Genomic DNA, 23034 nt, shown 5'->3' with positions numbered 1-23034 from the left:
GAAGCGTCGTGTCGCGTCGCGGATCTGATGGCGTCATATGACGCAGCGTCGGTTTGCCACGTCGGTCTGCAACTGCAGCGCGAGGAACTTCTGCAACTTTGTGTTTTGCATTTTAAGGCCGTTAATAACGAGCAGCGCGCGACACACGCGACACACACTCTCACACACACTCATCAGAACTCATCACTCCATCATTACTCCAGAGAGAGAGAGAAACAAATGCGGTTGTTACAGAGTTTAGGAGACTGATGTCTGCGCTCATGATTGGTGTGCGGTAAGTGCTGCTTTAATTATTGATTTAAGTGTTAATCACGTGTTCAGTCATCGTTTACAGCAGTGAACATCAGATCAATATTCATATAGTTCAGTTAGTTCAGTTTCCAGCTGCAGACCAGAGATTCTGTTTATTTCCTGTTTGTGTTTGAAGTGTGTGTGAGTTTAAGTGTGACTGGAGTTCAGCAGATAGTCTGGCTGTAATTTAGTCGTTAGTCTGGTTATGGTGGATTAAGTCTGGTTATAAGAGTAGATTGGGTGTTAGTCTGGTTGTTAGTGTAGATTAGTTAGTCTGTTAATGAGTGTAGATTAGATGTTAGTCTGGTTGTAGTTTATCAGTCAGTCTAGATATGAGTGTAGTTTATCAGTCTAGTGTTGGTAATCTCGCAGTGTTTGTGTGATTCCTCTGTTGTCTGCGTGAGCAGCAGGTTTTTGTGTTCATCACTCCGGAGAGTTTAATGCTGTTTTCTTCTTGCACTTCAGCTTCAGTGCGCTTTAACTTCCTCTTTTGGTGCAACAGTCTAAACAGAAAAACTGCTACTTTGTGTCAGATGATGAAGCGCTCCTGTATCAGACGAGTGTCGCCAACTCTGACCTCTGACCTCTGACCTGACTGTGTTTCAGTGGGAGCTGATTGAATTGATCCTCTGACATGTGATTTCTCATCATGTTGTGTGTGTCAGTAATCAGTGTCTCAGCTGTTCTCTGGTGATCTGAACAGGCTTGTGTTTCTCCCGCAGTGGCCGGGCTGCATTGGGCCGAGACGTGAGGACGGTGTCGCAGGGAGCCGCTGGTGGACATGCCCGGGGGCCGCAGGGGTCCCAGTAGACAGCAGCTGAGCCGCTGCGCTCTGCCCTCGCTGCAGACACTGGTGGGCGGCGGCCTCAGCAATGGGGCGGGGCTCAGGTGCAGGTGAGGCGCTTCTCCTTCTGTTTCATTTGATTAATGTTCTTCACCATGAAGTAGGGCTGCACGATTAATCGCATGCTATTCTCACGCGCATTTCGTCAGTAAAGCCGGTTCCCTGATTACCGCTAAATCGCCATCACCTGCTTTCAAATGAAGCGGCATTTAATAGACAGAGCCGTAGATCACTGAAAAGCCACGCAATATCGCGTTCATATCGCAGATGAATCGCCTGCGATAATGAACGCGATATTGCGTGGCTTGTCCGTGAACTACGGCTCTGTCTATTAAATGCCGCTTCATTTGAAAGCAGGTGATGGCGATTTAGCGGTAATCAGGGAACCGGCTTTACTGACGAAATGCGCGTGAGAATAACATGCGATTAATCGTGCAGCCCTACCATGAAGTTTGATTATCGAACTCTGCTGGAGTCCCACTTTTAGAGTATCAAACATTTAAGCATCGTAGTCAACACGTTAATACATCCAGTGGGTTTTTAAAGAAAGAAAACTGTGATTATGTGGATGAAAGTTTTACCCCGGTTTCACTGACGAGGCTTAAGCTAGTCACAGACTACAATGCTTGTTTGAGCCGTTTTAACTGAAGCAACTTGCACTGACAAGATCTTAAAACATGTCAGTGTCATTGTTTCGTCTCGAGATGCACACCAGTAATGCTTTTGTCTGTAAGTTTATAAAAGATACTTAAATATCCTAATTGAACTAAGATCTAATCCTGGCTTAATCTAAGCCCTGTCTGTGAAACCGGGCCATAGTGGAATAAAGATGGAGGCGTTTCACAAAACAAACTGCAGATGCAGTTATTCATCTAAATCTTGAACAGCGTTATCTTTACACACTGATGCATGTCACATGTCAAGATTACCACATGACTGTGTTTCTATGGCAGCTCTGACATGTGAGCGCTGTCACTGTCTGCTTGCGCTTCAGGACGCATCAAAGCAGCTTTACAGAAATTCATCATGATAATGTTTATAATGTCATTAAATACATTATTACATCCAGCGATGATATAAGTCATGATCAGGATTAGTGTGAACGGCTCCAGTTCGGCTTCTTGGAGAGTTTCATAAGAACATGGAGTTTGATAATGTGAGAAGAAGATCTGCACTAGTTATCTGCTGACTAATTATTGTCTGTTAGTACACACTACTGTACAGTTAGTACACTCATTAGTTATTAATACAGCCAGATTTCACCTGACCTGTTTCTTACTGACCGCTGATCTGGAAATGTGCTTTTTACTGTCAGCTGCCAGTGTGGTATATATTAATATTTTAGCCTGATTGTGGCTAACAGGGCTTAGCCTAAACCAGGGTTAATTAGGGTATGTAAATATCTTTTATAAACATTCAGTAGAATAAAAGCATTACTGGTGTTCATCTTGAGACGAAACAATGACACTGACGTATTTTAAGATCTGTCAGTACAAGTTGCTTTCATTTAAAACGGCTCAAACACACTTTTTAGTCTAGGACTAGCTTAAGCCTTGTCTGTGAAACGGGGGACTAATGACCTAATCGGAGTTATTAATTAGTAACCTAACCAGCGTATGTGGCTTCAAGAGGCGAGTTAGCTTATTTCTACAGTACAGAACGTTTCAAAGCAGCTTCACAGTCATGTAAAAGTATGAGTTAACCTTCGTCAAACATGAGACGCATTCAGATTCTGATGTAAAGCAGCTCTAAAAAGAAAATCATTATTCAGATCAAGTTTTGTTCTCATCTGATAGTGTCAGTGCGGTTAAAGCTGTAATATAATATTAAGTAGGGCTGCACGATATATCACACAAAAAATAACATTGAACTTAAACGTGATTTTTAGTGTTATTATGAAATCGCAAAGGCTGCGATTTATTATTATTATTATTTTTTTTTTTTTATGCGCAGCTTGTCAGTGAATTACGGCTCCAAATGCTGATCCATCTGAAGCACCGTGAGTTTGAGTTTCTTATAATGTGCATTTGAAAAAGCAACACGCGTCAAACATCTTTACAGAAATGAGAAGCATTTATTAACATCTTGTCCAACAAAAGACAACATTTAATAACGTGTTTTTACTCCAAACTCACTTCATAACGACAGTTGAGCGTCCTTCTGTGAGATGATGCGGCTTCTCACACACAATAAGGCAGTCGTGTGTTTATTAGTCAGGTTTAATCAAAGCGTTTCAATCTTCTGTTTATTCAGCGACAGCGATGTGACGCGTGTTTTCTTCTTCTGCAGCAGGGCATGTTTAGAGTTTCTGCGTCTTTCAGATGGAGAAACATTTACTACTGAACGCACAGCCGTACAGCTCTGACAAGCTGCGCATTAAATAATCGCTTTCAATTTAATCGTGATAAATCATGCAGCCCTGATATTAGGTGTCTTTTAAACTCAACTAAGCGAGCCAGAGGCGACAGTGGCGAGGAACACAAACTCCATCAGCTGACAGAAAAGGAGAAAAAACTTTGGGAGAAAGCAGACTCATTTGCTCAATTCTCCTCTGGCCAGTGTTGATAAAGACGCTCAAACTGTTTTACTGATCCGTATTCTTCAGTAAACTCTTCTCTACCATCGTCCAGCTCCTCGTGACCTGACGTGACCTGATGCCACTGAGTGTTTTGAATATCAGACTCAAATCTACTGTTTCCTGATGGAGCGAGAGCGAAGAGACGCACGCACTGCCCTGATGTGTCTGGATCACTGACCGCGTGTGTGTGTGTGTGTGTGTGTGTCGCAGGAACAGCAGTGCAGTGGGTCTGTCAGCTCCGCCCCTCACGGCCCTCATCACTCCAGAACCCGTCCGGCATTCCCGCATTCCTGATCTTCCTCTGGACAGTAACCTGCTGTTTGAGTCGCTGCTCTTCCTCTACCTGCTGGTGGCGCTCTTCGTTCAATACATCAACATTTACAGGACGGTGTGGTGGTCTTCTTACAACCAGCCAACAGCCTCCACCTCAATGGTACACACAAACACACGAGTGGACAATAACAGAATAAAGTCATATTCCTGTTAATGAGGTATCATGGGTATTATGACTGTCCTGGACACAAAAGGAGATGTTTAGCAGGATGTTCATGCTGATCTTTAGTGATCAGGAGCCAAAAATATAATCGAAGCACCATGAGAGTGTCGTAACGGTCGTCTGTGTGATTATATTCCACGTCTGCTGATGTCACATGATGCTTTGTGTGAGAAACAGGCTGAAGTGAAGCTTATATTTCATTGTTACACCGAATTAATGGCTTGTGTGTGGAACAGACCCAAATGAATCATGTGATTTCAGAAGACTTGGAATATATAGCACTTTTATTACCGTTCCTGATACCTGACTCGGAGCAGCGTGAACATTCTGCTAAACGCCTTTATCTTCCGCTGAAGAAAGTCATACGAGTGTGTGTAAATGCTGCTGTTTCTCATGATCGTGATCTCTAGCGGTTCTATATGTGATGATAAAGATGTGAAATAATCTTTTTCTGTGTGAAGAACTACCATCTGATGGACTATCACCTGGCTGTCTTCATCACCGTGATGTTGGCCAGAAGACTGGTGTGGACCATCATCTCAGAGGTGATTCAGTGTCCGCAGTGATAAACTAAAGATCACCAATGAGCTGTTAGCTGTTTCCTTTCTGTTGGGAAACCACAGAAGTATATGATGTGCATCACACTGTTTGTAGCTCAGAGGGAACGTATTTGCATGTGGTTTTCCCGCTGTGTGTGTGTGTGTGTGTGTGTGTGTGTGTGTGTACGCAGGAGGAAGTTTGAAACAGGGTTTTTGTGGTCTGTCTGTCACATCATGGCATGACATTTGCATGATCATCATCACTGTGTGTGTAAGTGTGTGTGTAAGTGTGAGAGAGCCTCAGGAAGAGTGTTTCCTCATGAAGATCTGCTGTGGTGTTTCAGGCGTCTCAGGCGTCTCCGTCGTCTCTGCTGCGGTACGTGGCTCTGATCGCGGCCCGTTTGATCCTGCTGACGCTGTGCGGCTGGATCCTGTGCTGGACGCTCGTCAACCTCTTCCAGAGATACTCCGTGCTCAACCTGCTGTTCCTGGGTTATCCGTGAGTCGACAGGGGAATTCCAGTCACTGAAAGTCCCTGTTATTATCACGCTCTGAATGCTGCAGCTGAAGACTGCTATTGTTTTCGGCTGACTGTTTTCATTTCAATGACAAATAAGTTTGGAATATCTTGGCCTGCTCACGCTGCTCCGTCAGGTCCGTCACACACCTTTCTGTTGTTCAAACATGACCAAATTTGACTCCAATCACGTTCAGTCCAGTCTTCACATCACTATTTAGATTTTTGGTATTCATCAACCTAATGGAGATCAATCAACAGTTTGTTTCTGACATGTATGATCGTCACATTGACCTCATGTGTTTGTTGACGGTTCTACATGCTGGTCAGAGGTTATGAACTCTGATGATAGTAGATGATGTCTTCATAGCAACATTTAAAGGTGCCCTAGAATTAAAAATTGAATTTTTCTCGGCATAGTTGAATAACAAGAGTTCAGTACATGGAAATGACATACAGTGAGTCTCAAACTCCATTGTTTCCTCCTTCTTGTGTAAATCTCATTTGTTTAAAAGACCTCCGAAGAACAGGCGAATCTCAACATAACACTGACTGTTACGTAACAGTCGGGATCATTAATATTTACGCCCGCAATATTTGCATGTTCCCAACATTATGAAAGGCATTAGACAAGGGCAGCCAGTATTAACGTCTGGATCTGTGCACAGCTGAATCATCAGACTAGGTAAGCAAGCAAGAACAACAGCGAAAAATGGCAGATGGAGCAATAATAACTGACATGATCCATGATATCATGATATTTTTAGTGATATTTGTAAATTGTCTTTCTAAATGTTTCATTAGGATGTTGCTAATGTACTGTTAAATGTGGTTAAAGTTACCATCGTTTCTTACTGTATTCACGGAGACAAGAGCCGTCGCTATTTTCATTATTAAACACTTGCAGTCTGTATAATTCATAAACACAACTTCATTCTTTATAAATCTCTCCAACAGTGTGTAATGTTAGCTTTAGCCACGGAGCACTATCAAACTCATTCAGAATCAAATGTAAACATCAAAATAAATACTATACTCACATGATCTGATGCTGCATGAAGAACACTTGTAAAGATCCATTTTGAGGGTTATATTAGCTGTGTGAACTTTGTTTATGCTGTTTAAGGCAGTCGCGAGCTCCGGGGGCGGGAGCACGAGAATTAAAGGGGCCGCAGCCTATATATCGGTGCATAGTTAATGATGCCCCAAAATATGTAGTTATTTAAAATAAATCTATGGGGTATTTTGAGCTGAAACTTCACAGACACATTCAGGGGACACCTTAGACTTATATTACATCTTGTGAAAAGAAGTTCTAGGGCACCTTTAAGAAAATGAGACCTAATGAATCCACTCAAGTCAATGGTCAAAGAAAACCTCGTAAAACCATTTATCTGTTAGTTATGATCAGATTTTGTGTCTGGCATTCTGCTCTTTATGAATGCAGTCGCTATCATTAAAAAAATCCTCATCCAGAGGACACAAATGGCTGTAAAATTAAAGGCTGTGTGACGCTGGTGCTCTCGTACGTGTCGTTGCTGCTTGCAGCTGTATTTCTTTGAGGAGTTGTTGTTGTTGTTGTTGTTGTTGTTGTTGTTGTTGTTGTTGTTGTTGTTGTTGTTGTTGTTGTTGTTGTTGTTGTTGTTGTTGTTGTTGTTGTTGTTGTTGTTGTTGTTGTTGTTGTTGTTGTTGTGTAATCTTTGGGTTCTGTGTCTGTGGTTCAGGTTCGGAGTTTATGTGCCGCTGTGCTGCTTCCATCAGGAGGGTCGAGCCCAATCCGTCCCGCCCGACTGCAGCTTCTCCGAGCAGGACGGGTCCGACGGGCCTCTGCCGCGGCCCAAAGACTTCCTCACGCTGCTGCGCGAAAACCTGCGTGAGCAGTTCTCTAGCCCCGCCCACAGCCCCGCCCACACCTGCCCGCCGTCCCCGGAGCTGATCCGCAGCGAAGTCCAGGAGCTCAAGACCGACTTCAACCGGCGCATTAAAGAAGTGCTCTTCAACTCGCTCTTCAGCGCTTATTACGTGGCCTTCCTGCCGCTGTGGTTCGTCAAGGTGAGCCGGCGTCTGTCGTCCGGTCAGCTGTTGTTCAGAGCCTCGTATTTCAGGTTCATTCATCCTGCCGATTGTTCTTGCAGTGGTTAAAACCCTACAAACGTTTGATTACCAGTCCTGGGGCCGTATTCACAAAACATCTTAAGGCTAAAAGTAGCTCCTAACTTGCCGATTTAGGAGAAACTCTTAAAAATAATGGGCGTGTCAGTCCTAATTTTAGGAGTCCTAAATTTTTGCTCTAAGAGTATTTCACAAAGCCTTTTAGTGCTAAAACTACCTCCTAAATCTGTGAAACATTACAAGTAGTCAAGAGGACTCCTAAATCACTAAGAGCAAATCACAAACAGTCCTAATCCACCCAAAGACACTGACACCATTGAGGGAACAGCGATAGAGCCTTGAGTGCTGAACTGGCAGTGGTTTTACAATTAACTGTATATACTAGTTTAATTAGTGACACTTAGCCTATTTTAAAACCTTTATGGCAACATTTTATTTTGACTTTTTATTTAAAAATATTTATTTGAATAGGGCAACATTTGTATTTTAAAACCTTTATTTTTCATTCTACAATATTTCTATGACTCCTCCCCCATCAGCCAATCACTGTGTGTTTACTCCATAGCAACGAGGTCAGCCCCGCCCTTCCTCTTAGCTTAAGACTTCAGTCTATTCCTTAGTAAAAGTTGGTCTCAGCAGCTTTGTGAATAGCTTTTAAGAGAAAACTCTTAGCTAAGAACTTTTACTGCTATTTAGGAGAACTCTTAGTGGTAAGATAAAATGTTTTGTGAATACGGCCCCTGATCTTTTAAGTGATATAGTTCACTATTGGAAGGACATTGGCTGTTTCCATCCACCTGTTTTTATGCTAATTTTGGGATAACACTGGATGGAAACACCAAGATAAAAAAGTACATAAGAAGCAAATGCACTCAATTGAGGCAGATCCTTAATTGATCCAGTAAGAAGATGTGCGTAAACTACGATGGAAACACATTTACTGAATGATGACAGCATTTTAATTTTTAATAACTATGTATTTGCATAAAGTTCACTTCATGTTTGTGTAAAGCTGACTTGATGGTGCTTTTAAGGGAAGGATTTGGGTGGTGCAGATGTTACTGTTAAACAGTCAAAGGTCACAGCGGTGTCACACAAACCTGTGAAGCCCAGAATGTGTAACAGCCAATCAGATCGGAGCTTGTGGTTCTGACACTTTGCATGCGTGATGTTTTCCAGAGCACGCAGTACTACGACATGCGCTGGTCATGTGAGCATCTGATCATGGTGTGGATCAACGCGTTCGTGATGCTGATGAGTCAGCTGCTGCCGCCCAGTTACTGCGACCTGCTGCACCGCTCGGCCGCCCACCTGGGCCGCTGGCAGCGCCTGGAGCACGGCTCGTACAGCAACGCCCCGCAGCACATGTGAGTGTCCAGCACAGACTCCTCAGGTCTTTATAACAGCAGTTTATAAATGTGATGTCGTTCTTCTGTTGTGTTCAGCTGGTCGGACAGCACCATCTGGCCGCAGGGAGTTCTGGTGCGACACAGCCGCTGCCTCTATAAGGCCGTCGGGCCGTATAACGTGGCCTTGCCCTCCGACGTCTCGCACGCCAGGTTTTATGTGAGTGTCTGTCATTTCTCACCCTTAAACTCAGTGTGATGTCATGAATGCAATAGTGAATGAATAATTCACTCCAGAACGAAATCTCTGCTGTCTGTGGGTCATTAAACTCTTGAGTTCACTCGTGTGCTGTCAGTGTTTATTCTGTGGAACAAAAGGAGCGTTTTTGAAGAACGGTGAATTACAGTGTGACGCTTCAGAGGATGGAAATGGTTTGCATCTTTTTTGTCCCTCAAACCAGTCTAGCGCAAACTCTGAGCCGACTCGAATCAATCACCAATCAAACGATGAATTATGGGATAAAACATCTGTTGAGTACTGTAGTAGTGTGTTGTGCTGATGAAGGGTTCGTCTGCGACCGTCATCACGACTCTAGCGTTAGATCAGGGTTCCTCAGATTCGGCTCTGGAGGCTCACGGTCCTGATATACTCACACTGAACCTCTTTTTCATTCTTCTCTTGGGGGTGAAAAGAAGGTTCACTGCGCTCTCCCAGCTCATGAGGTGCTGAGGCCTTTCTCTTTAATACCACAATGCAAAAGGTCTGCGCTCTAAAGTACATGTTATTGATTTGAAACAGCTGGTCTGCCTTGGTCACTGCCACTGAAACGTTTGTCCTCGAATCCTCCGGTTTCAAATCAATCAAATTTATTTTAGAAATATGTGACCAGCAGTATCCTGTTAGTGAACGTTTAGATGAATATGTCTTCTCAATAATAAAATAAACACAACAAAAATGAGAGAACAGCGGTTCAGAAAACACGTGATCACAGTGATGCGGATGTGTTCGCAGTAGTGTTGTCACAATACCAAAATTTTGACTTCGATACGATACCCAACGTAAATATCACGATACCGATACTTAAACGATACTATGGCAAAAACCTAAAACGGCAGGAAAAGTAAATAAATAACAAATGACAGAATTCTTTCTTCACCAGTGTGCAGCTGATAATTCTGGATTTGAGCTTCAATGCCATGAAGTTAGAGTTAGATTCAATATTTTTTATTTTTTTTTCATGCTCAATAAAATTGTAAATTATTTGCTGTTTACACGTTTTTGACAGCAAGATTATTGTAAAAATTATATTACTGTAAATAATTAGAGCAATGTTATTAAAGCATAAATTGGTTTAAAATAACTGTATATACCCTTCACATATTTATATATTTTTAAATTAATTTTATTTTTGTAACCAGATATATCACTTATTAAACTTAGACTCAATAATACACCTCTTTGCGGAGATCTGCTTGCACGAGTAAAATAAATAAAAAACACTCATTTAATGTTTGAGAGCATAACCATAATGCTGGTATCACACACTAACCTGTCGCTCTTTAAATTCTTTGTACAAATCGGGAAGTTTGACGGCAAGATGCTTTAGACTCCCTTCGCTTGCGTTATTTTGATGTCCGTGGGCTTGCCCTGACTGTCGGCAATGTAAGCAAACAATGCCATATTTCGCTTCGTGCATCTGCTTTCTCAATAATTTGTGGACGGTCTGCAAGAGCACCTGTATTTGCAGCCATACCTCTCGTTTCGTCACCATAAAAGCCGTTGCGCAGTTGAGAGGAATAAACACGCACTCAATGTGCCTCAGAAGCAGCGCGCTGCACGCACACTGCCCCCTGCTGTCGCACATTAGGAAATACAGCTGGCACTCAAAGTACCGGTACTAATAAAATGAAGAACCGGACCGTTTTTAAAAGCAGGGTATCGGGATACCTTTCTAGTACCGGTATATCGTGCAACACTAGTTCGCAGCAGCTCTGTGGTTCAGCTCTCCCGTCACGTTTATTTCTACAGCACTTTATACAATAGATTTCTCTAACGCAGTAACTTTACCGTATTAAACATGAAGAACAGCGTCAGCGTCTCTTCCAGTTAAAAAGCGGCTCTCAGAGTGTTCATGTTTTTACTCGTGTCTGACCTCGACCGAACAGATCAAAAGTACCTCAGAAGATTCACACCTCAAAGAAGGCGGAGCCTCAGAGTCACACCCACATGTTGCATCATCACCACGGGCCAATGGTAGTTCAGAGGTGTTTAGCAGCCAGAATTAAAGTCCATTTTGGCAAACTACCGAAATAAACTCCAAACAAACTTCTTTTTGGCCTGATTTTCTTTGAAATGTCCTAACCCTGATCAAACTCACCTGCCGGGAATTATCTAGTAACTCTGAAGAGCTTGATTGGCTTGTTCTGGTGTGTTTGATTAGAGCTGGAAATAAACTCTGCAGGGACTGATTTTAGGAGCCGTGGTTTAGAGCCGTGCTTCTCAAACCGGTCCTCGGGACGTCCCAGCACCGCACATCTCCCTCTTCGGTCACACCCCATCTCATGAGCTGAATCAGGTGTGTGTGACGAGCGGTGAGCAGTGCTGGGACGTCCCGAGGACCGGTTTGAGAAGCTCTGACACTAGTTGAGTTCTGACGGTGTGTTTATTGATCATTAATGCTGCTTGTGTTTTCTCCGCTCTAGTTCCTGTTCCATAAGCCGCTGCGGATCCTGAACCTGCTCATCGGGATCGAGTCGAGCGTGGTCCTGTATCAGTTGTACTCGCTGCTGCGCTCCGAGCGCTGGAACCACACGCTGTCGCTCGGCCTCATCCTCTTCTGCAACTATTACGTGCTGTTCAAGCTGCTGCGGGACCGGATCGTGCTGGGCAAGGCGTACTCGTACCCGCCGGGCGCCGGCCTGGCCGTGAAGACGCAGTGATGAGACTGAACTCCTCTTGCTTTTGATACCGTCTATTTTCATGCAACCTTTGTATCTATTTAATAAGATAATATTTTATTTTGTATACTGTTACACACAACCAGAACACGGGGCATTACGTTTACGGCACGGTGTCGTATCCTCTCTCCCCACGAGCCGCGCAGGAGGGAGACGACGATGTTTTGTAGCCCTCGTCTCACATGACGTCCAAATTCAGCCAAAGATTGAAAACTAAAAAAACTGGAAGAGCTAATGCTGGCCAATCACGAGCAAGGACTGGACGGGGCGGTCCGGTTCACTGAGTGCTGACGATCGTTTCCACTGTTAAGTATTACCTGTTGTGTGTCCACTTTGTTTCAGTCAATCTTTGTAGATAAACAGCACGACAGGATCGATTTTAAAGCTTGGGCAATCAGCATCCTCATTTCCTTCTCATGTTAACTCTGTGCCAAATCCCAGGGGGCCGTGGGCCATTCGCAGTGGGCGTGGCCACGTGAGCTCTGGGCGGAGCCCTGGACTGTCAAGCTTGCAGTATTTTACAAAACCGCTTTTGTTTCAAAGTGCCGATGACATCCAGAATAAATGACAAAAACCGCCTGAGTGCCTGTTTATCTCAGATCTGATCGTCTTAATCAAGATCAAAATCAGAAATGATCAAGAAAATGAAACCAATTTTTAGCACCTTGAAGATTTTCTTGACGTTATAAGAGCATGTTTGGGTTTGTTTCTTATTTGATTGGGAAACTAGCTTAATTTGAAAGTGTGAAAAGCCTTAAAAACAGGCTCTGTTTCCATGATTTTCAGGTGAAATATGTTCTCGACAAGTGTGCCTTTTTGTGTCCAATCTGAGCAGATTCTCACACACGAGTGGTGCTATTTTTTTGCAAAAGCTTTTAATGTTTTGTAACAGAGGGCATTTAAAATCTCAATGATTAGTGCCATAGAATGAATAAACGTCAAAGTGCCGACCAGGAGCTGACATCCACTGATTTACAGTGAGTGTGGATATCTGCAGTTCTGTCTCTCACCACTAGAGGGAAACAAGCGGTTGTAAAGCAGTGTCTCATACAGTAGTTCTCAGACATTAGGTATGCATGGCTTCAGTACATTAGAGAAAACGAGAAGAATCTGTGGCAGCTGCTTCAGTCCTTCAGTCTCTGATCATTCCTGTAATGGTCACACTTTATATCAGCTGTCTTTAACTGTGTACTGTCATGAAAAAAAATAATTGTAAGGTTCAATGTACTTATTGTGTTGATGTTGTATTGCAAACACTTGTGCTGCTATTCAGGTGGGAAACGGGTAAGGTTAGGACAGGTTTGGTGGTATGGGATAAATGAATATGCAGAAGCACAATGTAAAAACATAATAATTGCATCGTCTCAAATGATTAATGCAAGTACATAGTAGTTAAAGAGACTCGATATAAAGTTGGTCCCCTTAAATTTGTTTTTAAGAGCCTTCAGATAAAAATCAGGCATTCATAAAACATTACTTTGCTATGTTTAAATGGGCATCAATGAAGAAAGCTTCTTTGGCACAACCTTCCTTACTTTTGTACAATGTGTATTGTTTGGCTAAACAAGTGTCTTATTAAGCCAAAGAGTTTGTTAGTGAATGACTGTTCTTGTGTATTGCTGGACTGTGCAACTCTCCTGCATGAAATCAGAGTCTCTCGTGTGCTAATAAAGTGAAAGCAAAGCTGTCGGCGGCTCCTCAGCCTTCTCTACAGTCCACGTAGTTTCCCTTAATCCAGTAGCAGATCTGGGCGAACTTGAGGGGAGTGATGCGCACCGCCACGTTGAACTCCTGAGGCGTCCCGCTGAGATCCACCCACTGGTGTCCGGAGAAGATCCCGATGACCTTACGCTCCCAGCGCCGGCGGCGGCGGCTCCACATGCGGGCGTAGACTCCGGATCCGCTGGCACCCGGCTGAGCGTCGCAGCGCTGGTACAGGAGGTCGTAGGTCTCGTCCCCGGCCTCGCAGAAGCGGTACACCAGCTGACCCGGGCGGTCGTTGTCGAACCCGGAGAACTGCACCCGTTTACCGGGCAGCTGCGTGGCCGAGGGGCTGATGCCCAGCTTCATGTGCCTCCGTTTGTGTGCCTTCTTCAGCTCCAGCAGGGCGTAGTCGTAATCCATGCCGATGTCGTTGGCGGTGCCCTTTATCCAGCCCTTCGGCACGTGTGTGCGCTTCACTCGGATCCACTGGAACTTCATCTTGTCTGATCCGGTGCCGTTTCTGCCCGACGAATCTTTCTGCTGTGGTTTCAGGAAACCCACTCTCAGCCGCTGGGCTCCTTTCACATAGTTCTTGCCGTCGTGGACGCAGTGCGCCGCCGTCAGCACGTGCCGATCGCCCACTAACGTACCCGAGCATCCGGTCGACAGCTTGACGGCGGTGGAGAAGGGGTAGTTCAACAGGAAGTCCTGCCCAACAATACTGAAGCGACTGTCGTGGCCGAAGATCTGACGTTTGGATCTGGAGCGAACGGCAGGCGTCTTGTAGAAGCTGTTGGCATCAAATCCGTAAATGCCCACCGCCGTCTCGGTCAGCTGGCCACTGGAATCCAGCGTTTCGTAGGACAGGAAGTGCCGCAGGTCCCAGTAACTGGGCGCAGGCGCTTGCTTGTGGCAGTCTGGCCCGCAGGAAGAGGTCAGCTCCAGCTGAGCCGGCTGCAGGAAGTGAGGCGGCGGCCGTTCCTCCGTCTGCTGTGGCCAAACCACAGGCACACGCTGGACGGGCCACTGGGGCCGCTGGGACGCGCCGGCCGCACCGCAGAGGAGGAGGAGGGTGAGCAGAGCGGGGTGAAGCACGGACGCCATGAAGACACCTGAGATAGAAGCAGACACGTCTTAACTTCTGGCAGACTACTTAAACATCTTGTTTCACTCATTTTTAAGAAAAAGCTCTCTGAAGTCCCTCCAGCGGGAGCTCTTGTCTATATCAGTGTTTCTGAACTCCATCTCGAGTTTTCTTCACAATATTCCTCATTTAAATAATTCATATGCAGAATAAAGGGGCGGGCCTGGTTGAGTTAGTTAGTAGTGTGTTAAAAATGGCGGTTATGGTAAGGGGCGGGGCATTTCCCTAACACCAGGCAGGCAGAGGCTGTGTTCCACTCCCTCCGTCTGCATGAGTGCCCACTACTGGCAGAACTCGTGCATAAGGTTTAAATGAAACGCACTAAGCTCTTGATCACTGTGGAGCTGATTTATTATTTAAACCCCATTTTCACTTATTTTTTTCACTATTTTTTTTTTTTTACGCGCCATTCTATATGCATATAAGTTGTTGGAGAAAATATATAAAATCCTAGAGGTATATGAGCTGTTGAAAAAATAACACAAACGAAAAAAAATATTAATAGTATAAACTTTAATTGTGAACATAAGGTAGCTACAAGTATTATGCGATTAAATCTCAATTAATATATCATACGCTTCAGTTAAGCACAATCTGCCGTGATGTCACAATCAAGTTGAATTGTGGGATATATAGCTGCTTGAAGTGTACATATGAAGTAAACTCGCTCCCTCTGTCAAAATCGAGGGGACGAGGGTCTGTCCATATAAACTTCATGAAGTGGAACACACTTCAAAATGGAGGCAGGGATTCCCCCGAGGGGAAGTGTTTAGGGAAGTTCAGGAGTGAAACACAGCCTGGGAAGAGAGGAGCTGCAAGAATATGGGGAAAATAATGATTCAATTCAATTCACATTTATTTGTATAGCGCTTTTCACGATACATTTCGTTTCAAAGCAGCTTTACAGAGAATGCATGTCAACATCACAATTTAGAGAATGCCGTGAGCAAATAATGTAATAATTTAGGCAATTAATTTACAATCACTGTTAGCAGTTTAACTGAAGGTAGAAGCAATGAGCTCCTGGATTATATTTGAAAAATGAATTATATTAACAATAATTAGGATAGGATGATCCTACAAGTTCATTTAGACCATCAAAATATGAGGAAAATATTTTAGATTTTTTTAGTAATATTTTAAATTTGAGGGAAGACCAAAACCGTAAACATTGGAAAAAAAGCAAACACTCACTACAATAGTATTTTGTGGGTTCTCTCTTGTTCTTGCACATATTCATAATTTCTTTTTACAAAAGCCTGACAAAAAAAATGTAAATAAACAACCAAGTCCAAGCAAAACTACACAATATGACTACAAAATCTTTATTCTAACATAACGAACAGCTGTTAAAGGCTGAGGATGTCCATTTTCGTACGCCGGACATCACTTTTGGCCACGGCTGTACTGTAATTCTGCAGCTCTGTTACTAAGGTCACAAAACAACCATTCTGTGCCAAAGGTCAAAGGTCTAAAACACAGTTTAACAGGTGAATCATGCAGAAGCGGTTTAATACTTTCACTGTCAGTTGATGGAGTGAGGCATTACAGTGATTCTGGGGATTTCTTTATTCTCCAGGGACTGAATTCATGGAAATATTTCTGAAGGATGAGTGTGAGAAAACCCCGCTTCCATGACAGCAGTGAAAACAGCTCGAGACAGAAGTGATATTACCATGGTTACTAAACAGATATCATTCTGAGCACGAGCTTTGTTACAGAAACTCTTTCACATCTTCATCACATGGACACGATTAACCCACAGAATCTGTGATGAGATGAGCGTGATTTACACGAGTTCTGCCTGCAGATCTTTATTCTACAGCAGATCAAACTCAAAGCTCAAGTTTATAAATCCTCCTCATGCACAGAGAGAGATGAAGCGATTCTCACCTGTTCGCGCGCGCAGGTGTGTCAGATAGAAACGATTCCAATAAAACAAGATCAGTGTTTCAGGACAAGGATGAGACACTCCTCGTCGACATTTCTCCTCTCGTCTGCTGCTCGGTTCGCCCGTGTCTGCTCGGTTCTCCGCTACAGTGAATGTTCGTGGGCGCGTCGCTCGCGCTGCGATCCATCCGATCACGTGACCTGAGATAAAAGAGTCTTCAGATCATCTGCGGACATTATGATTCATTCTTCGGCATGTTTGTCTTCGGATCTAGTGCTCTAGATTCTCCTAGAAACCTAATAATGTCGTTACGTTTCATTCTCTCTTTTTAAATTGACCTGCGTTAAACATAATTAACCAAAACGTTTTAACAATGTTTTATTTTTAATTTGCAATATATAAAATCTCCTTCAAACTGCGTGAAAAGCTTCTCGAAGCTTCTGTCCAGTTGTTTGATGACTTACTGTAACTTTATGCTGGTTTTGCTGCAGTTATGAATGTTTTGGATCACTTCTGAAATAAGGACGCAAAACTTTTTTTTTTTTCAGTAAATTTGAGATTCATTTATCATTCATTAAGTTTAGGGGTTCATGGAGCACGTGTACCACCAATGGTTGCTAATTTTTTGTTATATATGTTATGGGTGTCCAGTTTGACCCATTCAGCTAGATATGCAGATCAGTTGCAAGCATGACGTCACATTGACAGGGTAATCGGCCAATCGCAGCAGGGCGGAGGCACTTCATCACATTATTAACCTCCAACCATAAGACTATACATCTCCTTTCTCCTGTAGACTCATGGACTCATCGGAAACATCTCAGATACGAGTGTTGTATACATGATTTGTTCTTGTATTTCATAATGCTTAATATTATTTGTGTGCTTTTGATAATGTTTTCTCCCGTATGTCGTCTACAGTATGCAAACAGCTGTTCGATCGACATGCAGTGGACGACAATGCACAGTGTGAGATATTGTATCCCATAATGCAGTGCGCTTGACTTGACCTTCCATGTTCAGTGTGATGAATGGACAGTAACATTGACCCTGATCTCACTGTTTGATCAGAATCAGATCATGCAAAACAACCATTCTAATTTTCAAAATGCTGCAGAGTAGTGTACTCCTGAAGGGTTTATCACTGCACACTACAGACTGTTTCTCGAACTGCTCTATAAAGGGAACAGGCCGTGTGCAGCGCTCGTGCTCCGCCGGAGGACGCTGACATTAACCGCAGCGCAGTGGTGGGCGACTCCGTCTGCAGATGAAAGACTCGTCTGTCTCAGCGAAGACTTCATGTCTGCAGACGCTTCTGGAATTCTCACTGACCGCCGAGACACTCGCACACTGATCTGAGGCCTGCTTTCTCAGCACACAGATCATCTCTGTGTTGTGTCCAGTGTCATCGTTTGGAGTTTATAACCTTTATTTAGTCACATTCCAACCACATTTTCACCTACAGAAGAAGTTTCATGTGAGGCCAGATACAAGACCATTAAAAAAATCTCCTTTTGTTTTCCACAGAAGAAAGGAAGTCTGGAACAACATGAGGGCGAGTGAATGTGGAGAAAATGTTCATTTTGGGGTGAAATTGCAATATGTGAGCTGTTTCTTTAAAGCCATTTTTGCAGATTTTTTTCTGAAAACCCTTTTTCTTTATTCAGTCAGTGATTATCACTGGTGTGATCGTGAGAATCGCAGGAGTCACGCTGAATCTCTGCTCTGGCACGAAAGCCCAAGTGAGGAGCTGAAACATCTGCGTTAGAGATGTGAGAGAGTCGTACGGAGTCAATGAGAAAATAGTTAAGACACCTGATGTTTGCCAACTCAATATAAACCGCCTCATAAAGCTGTTTTCCCCACAGATCCATGCCAGAATGAAAAACTACCGTGCATAAACAAAATTCCTCTTCTTGTGTGTCTCAAATAAAAGGGCTGTTCATTTACCGTTTGCACTTTTGCAGAGTTAGAAATAAGAACATCTGTTTTTTGACATTAGAAAGCGTGACATCATTTGTAACGGATCCATGTTTGGAGTTCAGCTGGTGAGGAGTTTCCAGGCCACCGAAACCCCCCGCGCTTCCCACACGAGTCACACGCGAGTCAGTGTTCATAAGATCGTGAACGCTGGGCTGGACGCTGAACAACAAGGCCTGTCCAAGACAAACCAAAGCGTCTGTCACTCATTCAGATGCTCTCCAAGCAAATTCCACCGGGATTAGTGTTTCTGCCAACAGCAGCTCATGCCAGCCGATGAATACATGACGCTGCAGAAAACGCCCTGTGTCAGTCGAACATCTGAGATTTAGTTTTTGTTAAAGCTTTTGACATAAACACTGTGTTTTATATGAGTAAAATAAGTGAATAAATTAACCCTTAATAAATGTGACAGTAGCTTTGTTTCCATCCAAAGCGTATTTAACTTGTGCGGCAAATTGGAATATCACATAAAACATTTCAAATAAAGCAGCGTTTCCATCTCATGTGTTCAAAAGAACAAAATTATCACTTCCTGGGAAATCGGTATAAAACAAGAAGAATGGAAGTTGCTGCAATCGGGCTCTCAGGCGTGAATGAACTGCGCTCTCTTCCACTCTCATTATCCACAACTGAGGAGCCCTTGAGCAAGACACTGAACCCACAATCACTCCCCAGGCGCCACAGAAAAAACAGCTGCCCACTGCTCCGGGTGTGTGTGTGTGTGTGTGTGTGTGTGTGTGTGTGCACATGGATGGCTGAAATGCTGAGCACAAATTGAGTGTGGGACGCCATACTTAGCCACACGTAATTTTACTAAATAACTTTGTCTCAGAGATCTGTAAATAAACATGTGAGGCTGTTTGTGTCACATGTAATCTGTTTTGGTTTGGCCTGAATGATTTATTAGTTAGTTTCCTAGGTTGTTAATTAGTTCCATCTCACCTGTTTCTGTTCTCCTTGATTACATTATTCATCCCTGTGTGTTTTAGCCCTGAGTTTCATTCTGTTCCTTTGTCCGGTATCGTCAGTGTCAACGTCTTAGTTAATGTGGTTGTGTTTATTTTCCTGCGATCTCCCGAGTTTTCCATCGTGGATTTATTAATTAAAGACTCTTTTGTTTTCATCTCCTTCATCATGCACAATCATTACAGCCAAAGTTCCTGACAGAATACTGGACCGATTAAAATCAATTTACCGGCAGTACAACTGCATTGTTTGGACCAGGAGCAACATTCCCTCGAGGTCCACACCCACACTGCTGTGCTACACAATCTTTTCTGTCCGCTCCTTGAGCACTTTCTACCTCACAGGTTTGAACACAGAAATGAAAGCATGCCTGGCCAGTGTGGATCCTCAGGGGAATTTTGCCAAGTTTCTGGAGTGGGTGTCGGAGCACAATAGATTGACTAACACCATCTGTCCAGTGAAGGAGCCAGCAGCCATATCACCCTGTAGCTCAAGACTGGTTGCCCACTGAAGCTAAGCAGGGCTGAGATTGGTTAGTACCTGGATGGGAGACCTCCTGGGAAAACCAGGTAGCTGCTGGAAGAGGTGTTAGTGAGGCCAGCAGGGGGCGCTCACCCTGTGGTCTGTGTGGGTCCTAACGCCCCAGTATAGTGACAGGGACACTGTACTGTAACAAGCACCGTCCTTCGGATGAAACGTTAAACCGAGGTCCTGACTCTCTGTGGTCATTAAAAATCCCATGGCACTTCTCGTAAAGAGTAGGGGTGCAACTTCGGTGTCCTGGCCAGATTCCCTCCATAGGCCCTTACCAATCATGGCCTCCTAATAATCCCCATCCATTGAATTGGCTCTATCACTCTCTCTCCTCTCCACCTACAGCTGGTGTGTGGGTAGCGCACTGGCGCCATTGTGGATGTGGATGCTGCACACTGGTGGTGGATGAGGAGATACCCCTGATATGATTGTAAAGCGCTTTGGGTGTACAGTTGTACATAGGAAAGCACTATATAAATGCCTCATTCATTCATTCATTCATTCATTCAAGGACATCACCAGCCCCACTCCGAACCCAGAGCCCAGCCAGCCATCTCCTCGCCACATGGATAATGATGCCAGAGCCCACCGCAGACGGAGAGAGCGAGTCTGCCGCAATGAAGGAGCCAGACATGAGGATTGAGCCAACCATCGCCCCAGAGCCCCCAAAAGAGTCTGACCAGGTGTGCGGCAATATCCTGCTCCACCGTGGGACTGCTATTGGAGTTTGAGGGAATGGAGGGAGACCCTGCCCACACTCCCAGCGCTGAGGGTGAGCTGAAGCTGACCTCGATATATGGTGATTTAGAAGAGGATGCTTATCTTAATTTCACATCCCTTCTGGTCCTGCACAGCTCGAAGTCTCCGGTGCCTCCGCTGGTTCTGCCCAGTTCAGAGTCTCCTGTGTCTCCAGAGATCCTGCCAAGGCTCCCTTTCTTGCCTCTTCTTCAACAGTCAACCAAGGCTCCGCTGGTTCCCTCTCAGCCCCTCGGCTTCTCCTGTGACACCACTCTATTGTGTAGATTTGCCTTGGGTCTTCAGGTCTCCAGCTTCGCACAGGCAGGAGGATCCCCCGACTCCAACTCCAGCCGCTGATCCCGTCACTCCACCTCGGCCTGTCAGCCCCTTGGCTCCTCCCTCCCTCGGCTCCACCAGATACCATCATCCTTACGGCTCCACCAGGTTCCCTCTTCCCTCTGGCTCTCAGTCTGTCTGCACCACGGACAAGCCATCTGCTGCGCTCCGTCTCGGCTCCGCCTTGGTCCTCAGTCACACCGGCTATGCCTCAGTCCTCTGGCACCCTGGTTCTACCTCGGATACTCATTGCTGCAGCTCCACATCAGTCTCCAATGCCATCTGTGTCGTTTGTTCCCATCAGCTCTCTATCTTCTTGGGCTCCACCTCCATCGGCTGCGTCTCCATCAGTCGTCAGCCACGTCTCCACCATCACTTCAACCCCCCCTGACAGTTCCTGACAGTTTGTTGTTGGTTCAGTGTAGTTTTTAACTGCATCTAAATTAATTTAATTAGTTTAATGGTCACTTAATGACATTAGTGGAGACTTACAGAGTTTTTGAAGTTCTTGATGGAAGTGTTTAACTGAGTTTTTTATGTCAGGGAACATGTATGAATGGCAGAATATTGTTCGTCTTGTGGAATAATCCCTCAGATCCTATTTATTAGGAGTTTGATATGAAAATCTGTTTGTTTGTTTGTTTGTGTGTTTGTATGAAACAGGAGAAGAACAGAATGTTGCTCCAGTGTTTTTCTCTGTCAGTCCAACAGTGTCGCATCCAGAATTATGTCTTTATTTCAAGATTAATATCTAGAACAAAAAGGGAGTGTTCCTCTCCATCTCGTGGGCTTACAGTTGTTTAGTGTTGCTAATGTCTGTTTTCAGCTGTATGTGGATGGGCTGTTTGATAGCATGTGATGATTCATAAGCGGCGTTAACTAAGTCAACCATCACTAGTACTAGTGCTGATAGTGATGTGCTGAAACCTCCCGCACTGTTAAAGTTCAGTGTGCTGACTGAATGAATCTCAGAATCACGTTTGTTCTTATAGCTGTGGTTTATGAATCCTCTGAAGGGACGTGTTTTCCTCCCTGATCATGAGGACATCAAATCAAATCTCACATAATCAGATCAAAACACGCAACATAGTTCGTCCTATTGGTGCTGGATTAAAGCTCCTGTGGTGCTCATTGCGCACACTGTTTGATTTGGACTGGTCATCGCTAGAAGTGAAAACGCACATCCAGCAGTAACACACCTGAAAAACATTTTACCATTCAAAGAGAGGTGAACACAAGCCTGTTGGGTGCGGCGATGATTCATCTGAGATCTGGGCTGAACAAGAGCAAACACGAACACAAACTCTCTGATCCAGCGGTCCACATCAAGCGCTCTGGAGCCTCAGTGTTCAGTCTAATTATCCACGTGTGTAACGACAAGCCTGGAGCCCAGTATCATTGTGAAGACTATATGGGTTGTAAAATGAAAAGTTTCTTTTATCAAGCTGACCTACTTGTGATTTGCACAGTATCTGGTGGTGTTTTCTGAGCACACTGTGACCTGAGCATTAAAGTGACATTTGCAAAAAAGAGGAGAGAGAGAAAGAGATTTTTGCATGTGCACAATAACCCTCAATATTAACGTCCCAGAACAAGTCCTTTTACTGTTAATTTTTCAACTCATCGGTTGTCGGCCATCACTGATTTAAATAAAGACATGAGAGAGTTTCATTCCATTCCATCATCTCCGACGTCATCGCGAATAAAACATCACGATGGCAGCGCTGAGCGTTCACTTCCTGTTATTCATGTGTCTCTGCGGGATTGTTTGAGGTCAGATGCCCGTCTGAATCTAGCGTGGGTTTGTTTTGAAGCACAGAGCGTTCCCGTGCTCCATCCGAGGGAATGTTGGGTGTGGACGGGAGGTTCAAGAGTGAGTCAGAGAAACTCTGTTCCCTTCCTGACGGGATCCGACTCTTCCTGAGAGATTCCAGCTGCAGTGAGGGAGCTCTGCTGATTCACACATCCATCCATCGATTGATTGATTGGGCAGATATTTTGTGTTTCATGAAAAGAAATGCAGATGTTACACCAAATTTACACAGCTGAGGTGGCAT

The 23034-nt window shown here is 44.3% G+C and overlaps 2 protein-coding genes across 2 annotated transcripts; one reads left to right on the top strand and one right to left on the bottom strand.

Moving 5' to 3' along the window:
* Window positions 1-26: 26 nt before the first annotated feature.
* On the top strand, window positions 27-12260 carry tmem39a (transmembrane protein 39A). Its single transcript, XM_048198289.1, has 9 exons — window positions 27-274; window positions 1014-1185; window positions 3924-4146; window positions 4671-4754; window positions 5093-5247; window positions 6990-7317; window positions 8557-8744; window positions 8823-8943; window positions 11427-12260. Exons 2-9 carry the CDS (start codon window positions 1073-1075, stop codon window positions 11661-11663), a joined length of 1449 nt encoding a protein of 482 aa, XP_048054246.1. The 5' UTR covers window positions 27-274; window positions 1014-1072; the 3' UTR covers window positions 11664-12260.
* A 277-nt stretch (window positions 12261-12537) lies between these two features.
* Window positions 12538-18294, bottom strand: LOC125273174 (serine protease 23-like). Its single transcript, XM_048198438.1, has 3 exons — window positions 18102-18294; window positions 16423-16620; window positions 12538-14497 (listed from the first exon to the last, which is right to left on the bottom strand). Exons 1-3 carry the CDS (start codon window positions 18292-18294, stop codon window positions 13380-13382), a joined length of 1509 nt encoding a protein of 502 aa, XP_048054395.1. The 3' UTR covers window positions 12538-13379.
* Between the last annotated feature and the right edge of the window lie 4740 nt (window positions 18295-23034).

Source organism: Megalobrama amblycephala, linkage group LG7, assembly GCF_018812025.1.
Source record: "Megalobrama amblycephala isolate DHTTF-2021 linkage group LG7, ASM1881202v1, whole genome shotgun sequence".
NCBI lineage: Eukaryota > Metazoa > Chordata > Actinopteri > Cypriniformes > Xenocyprididae > Megalobrama > Megalobrama amblycephala.
This window is presented reverse-complemented; position numbering and strand designations above follow the sequence as displayed.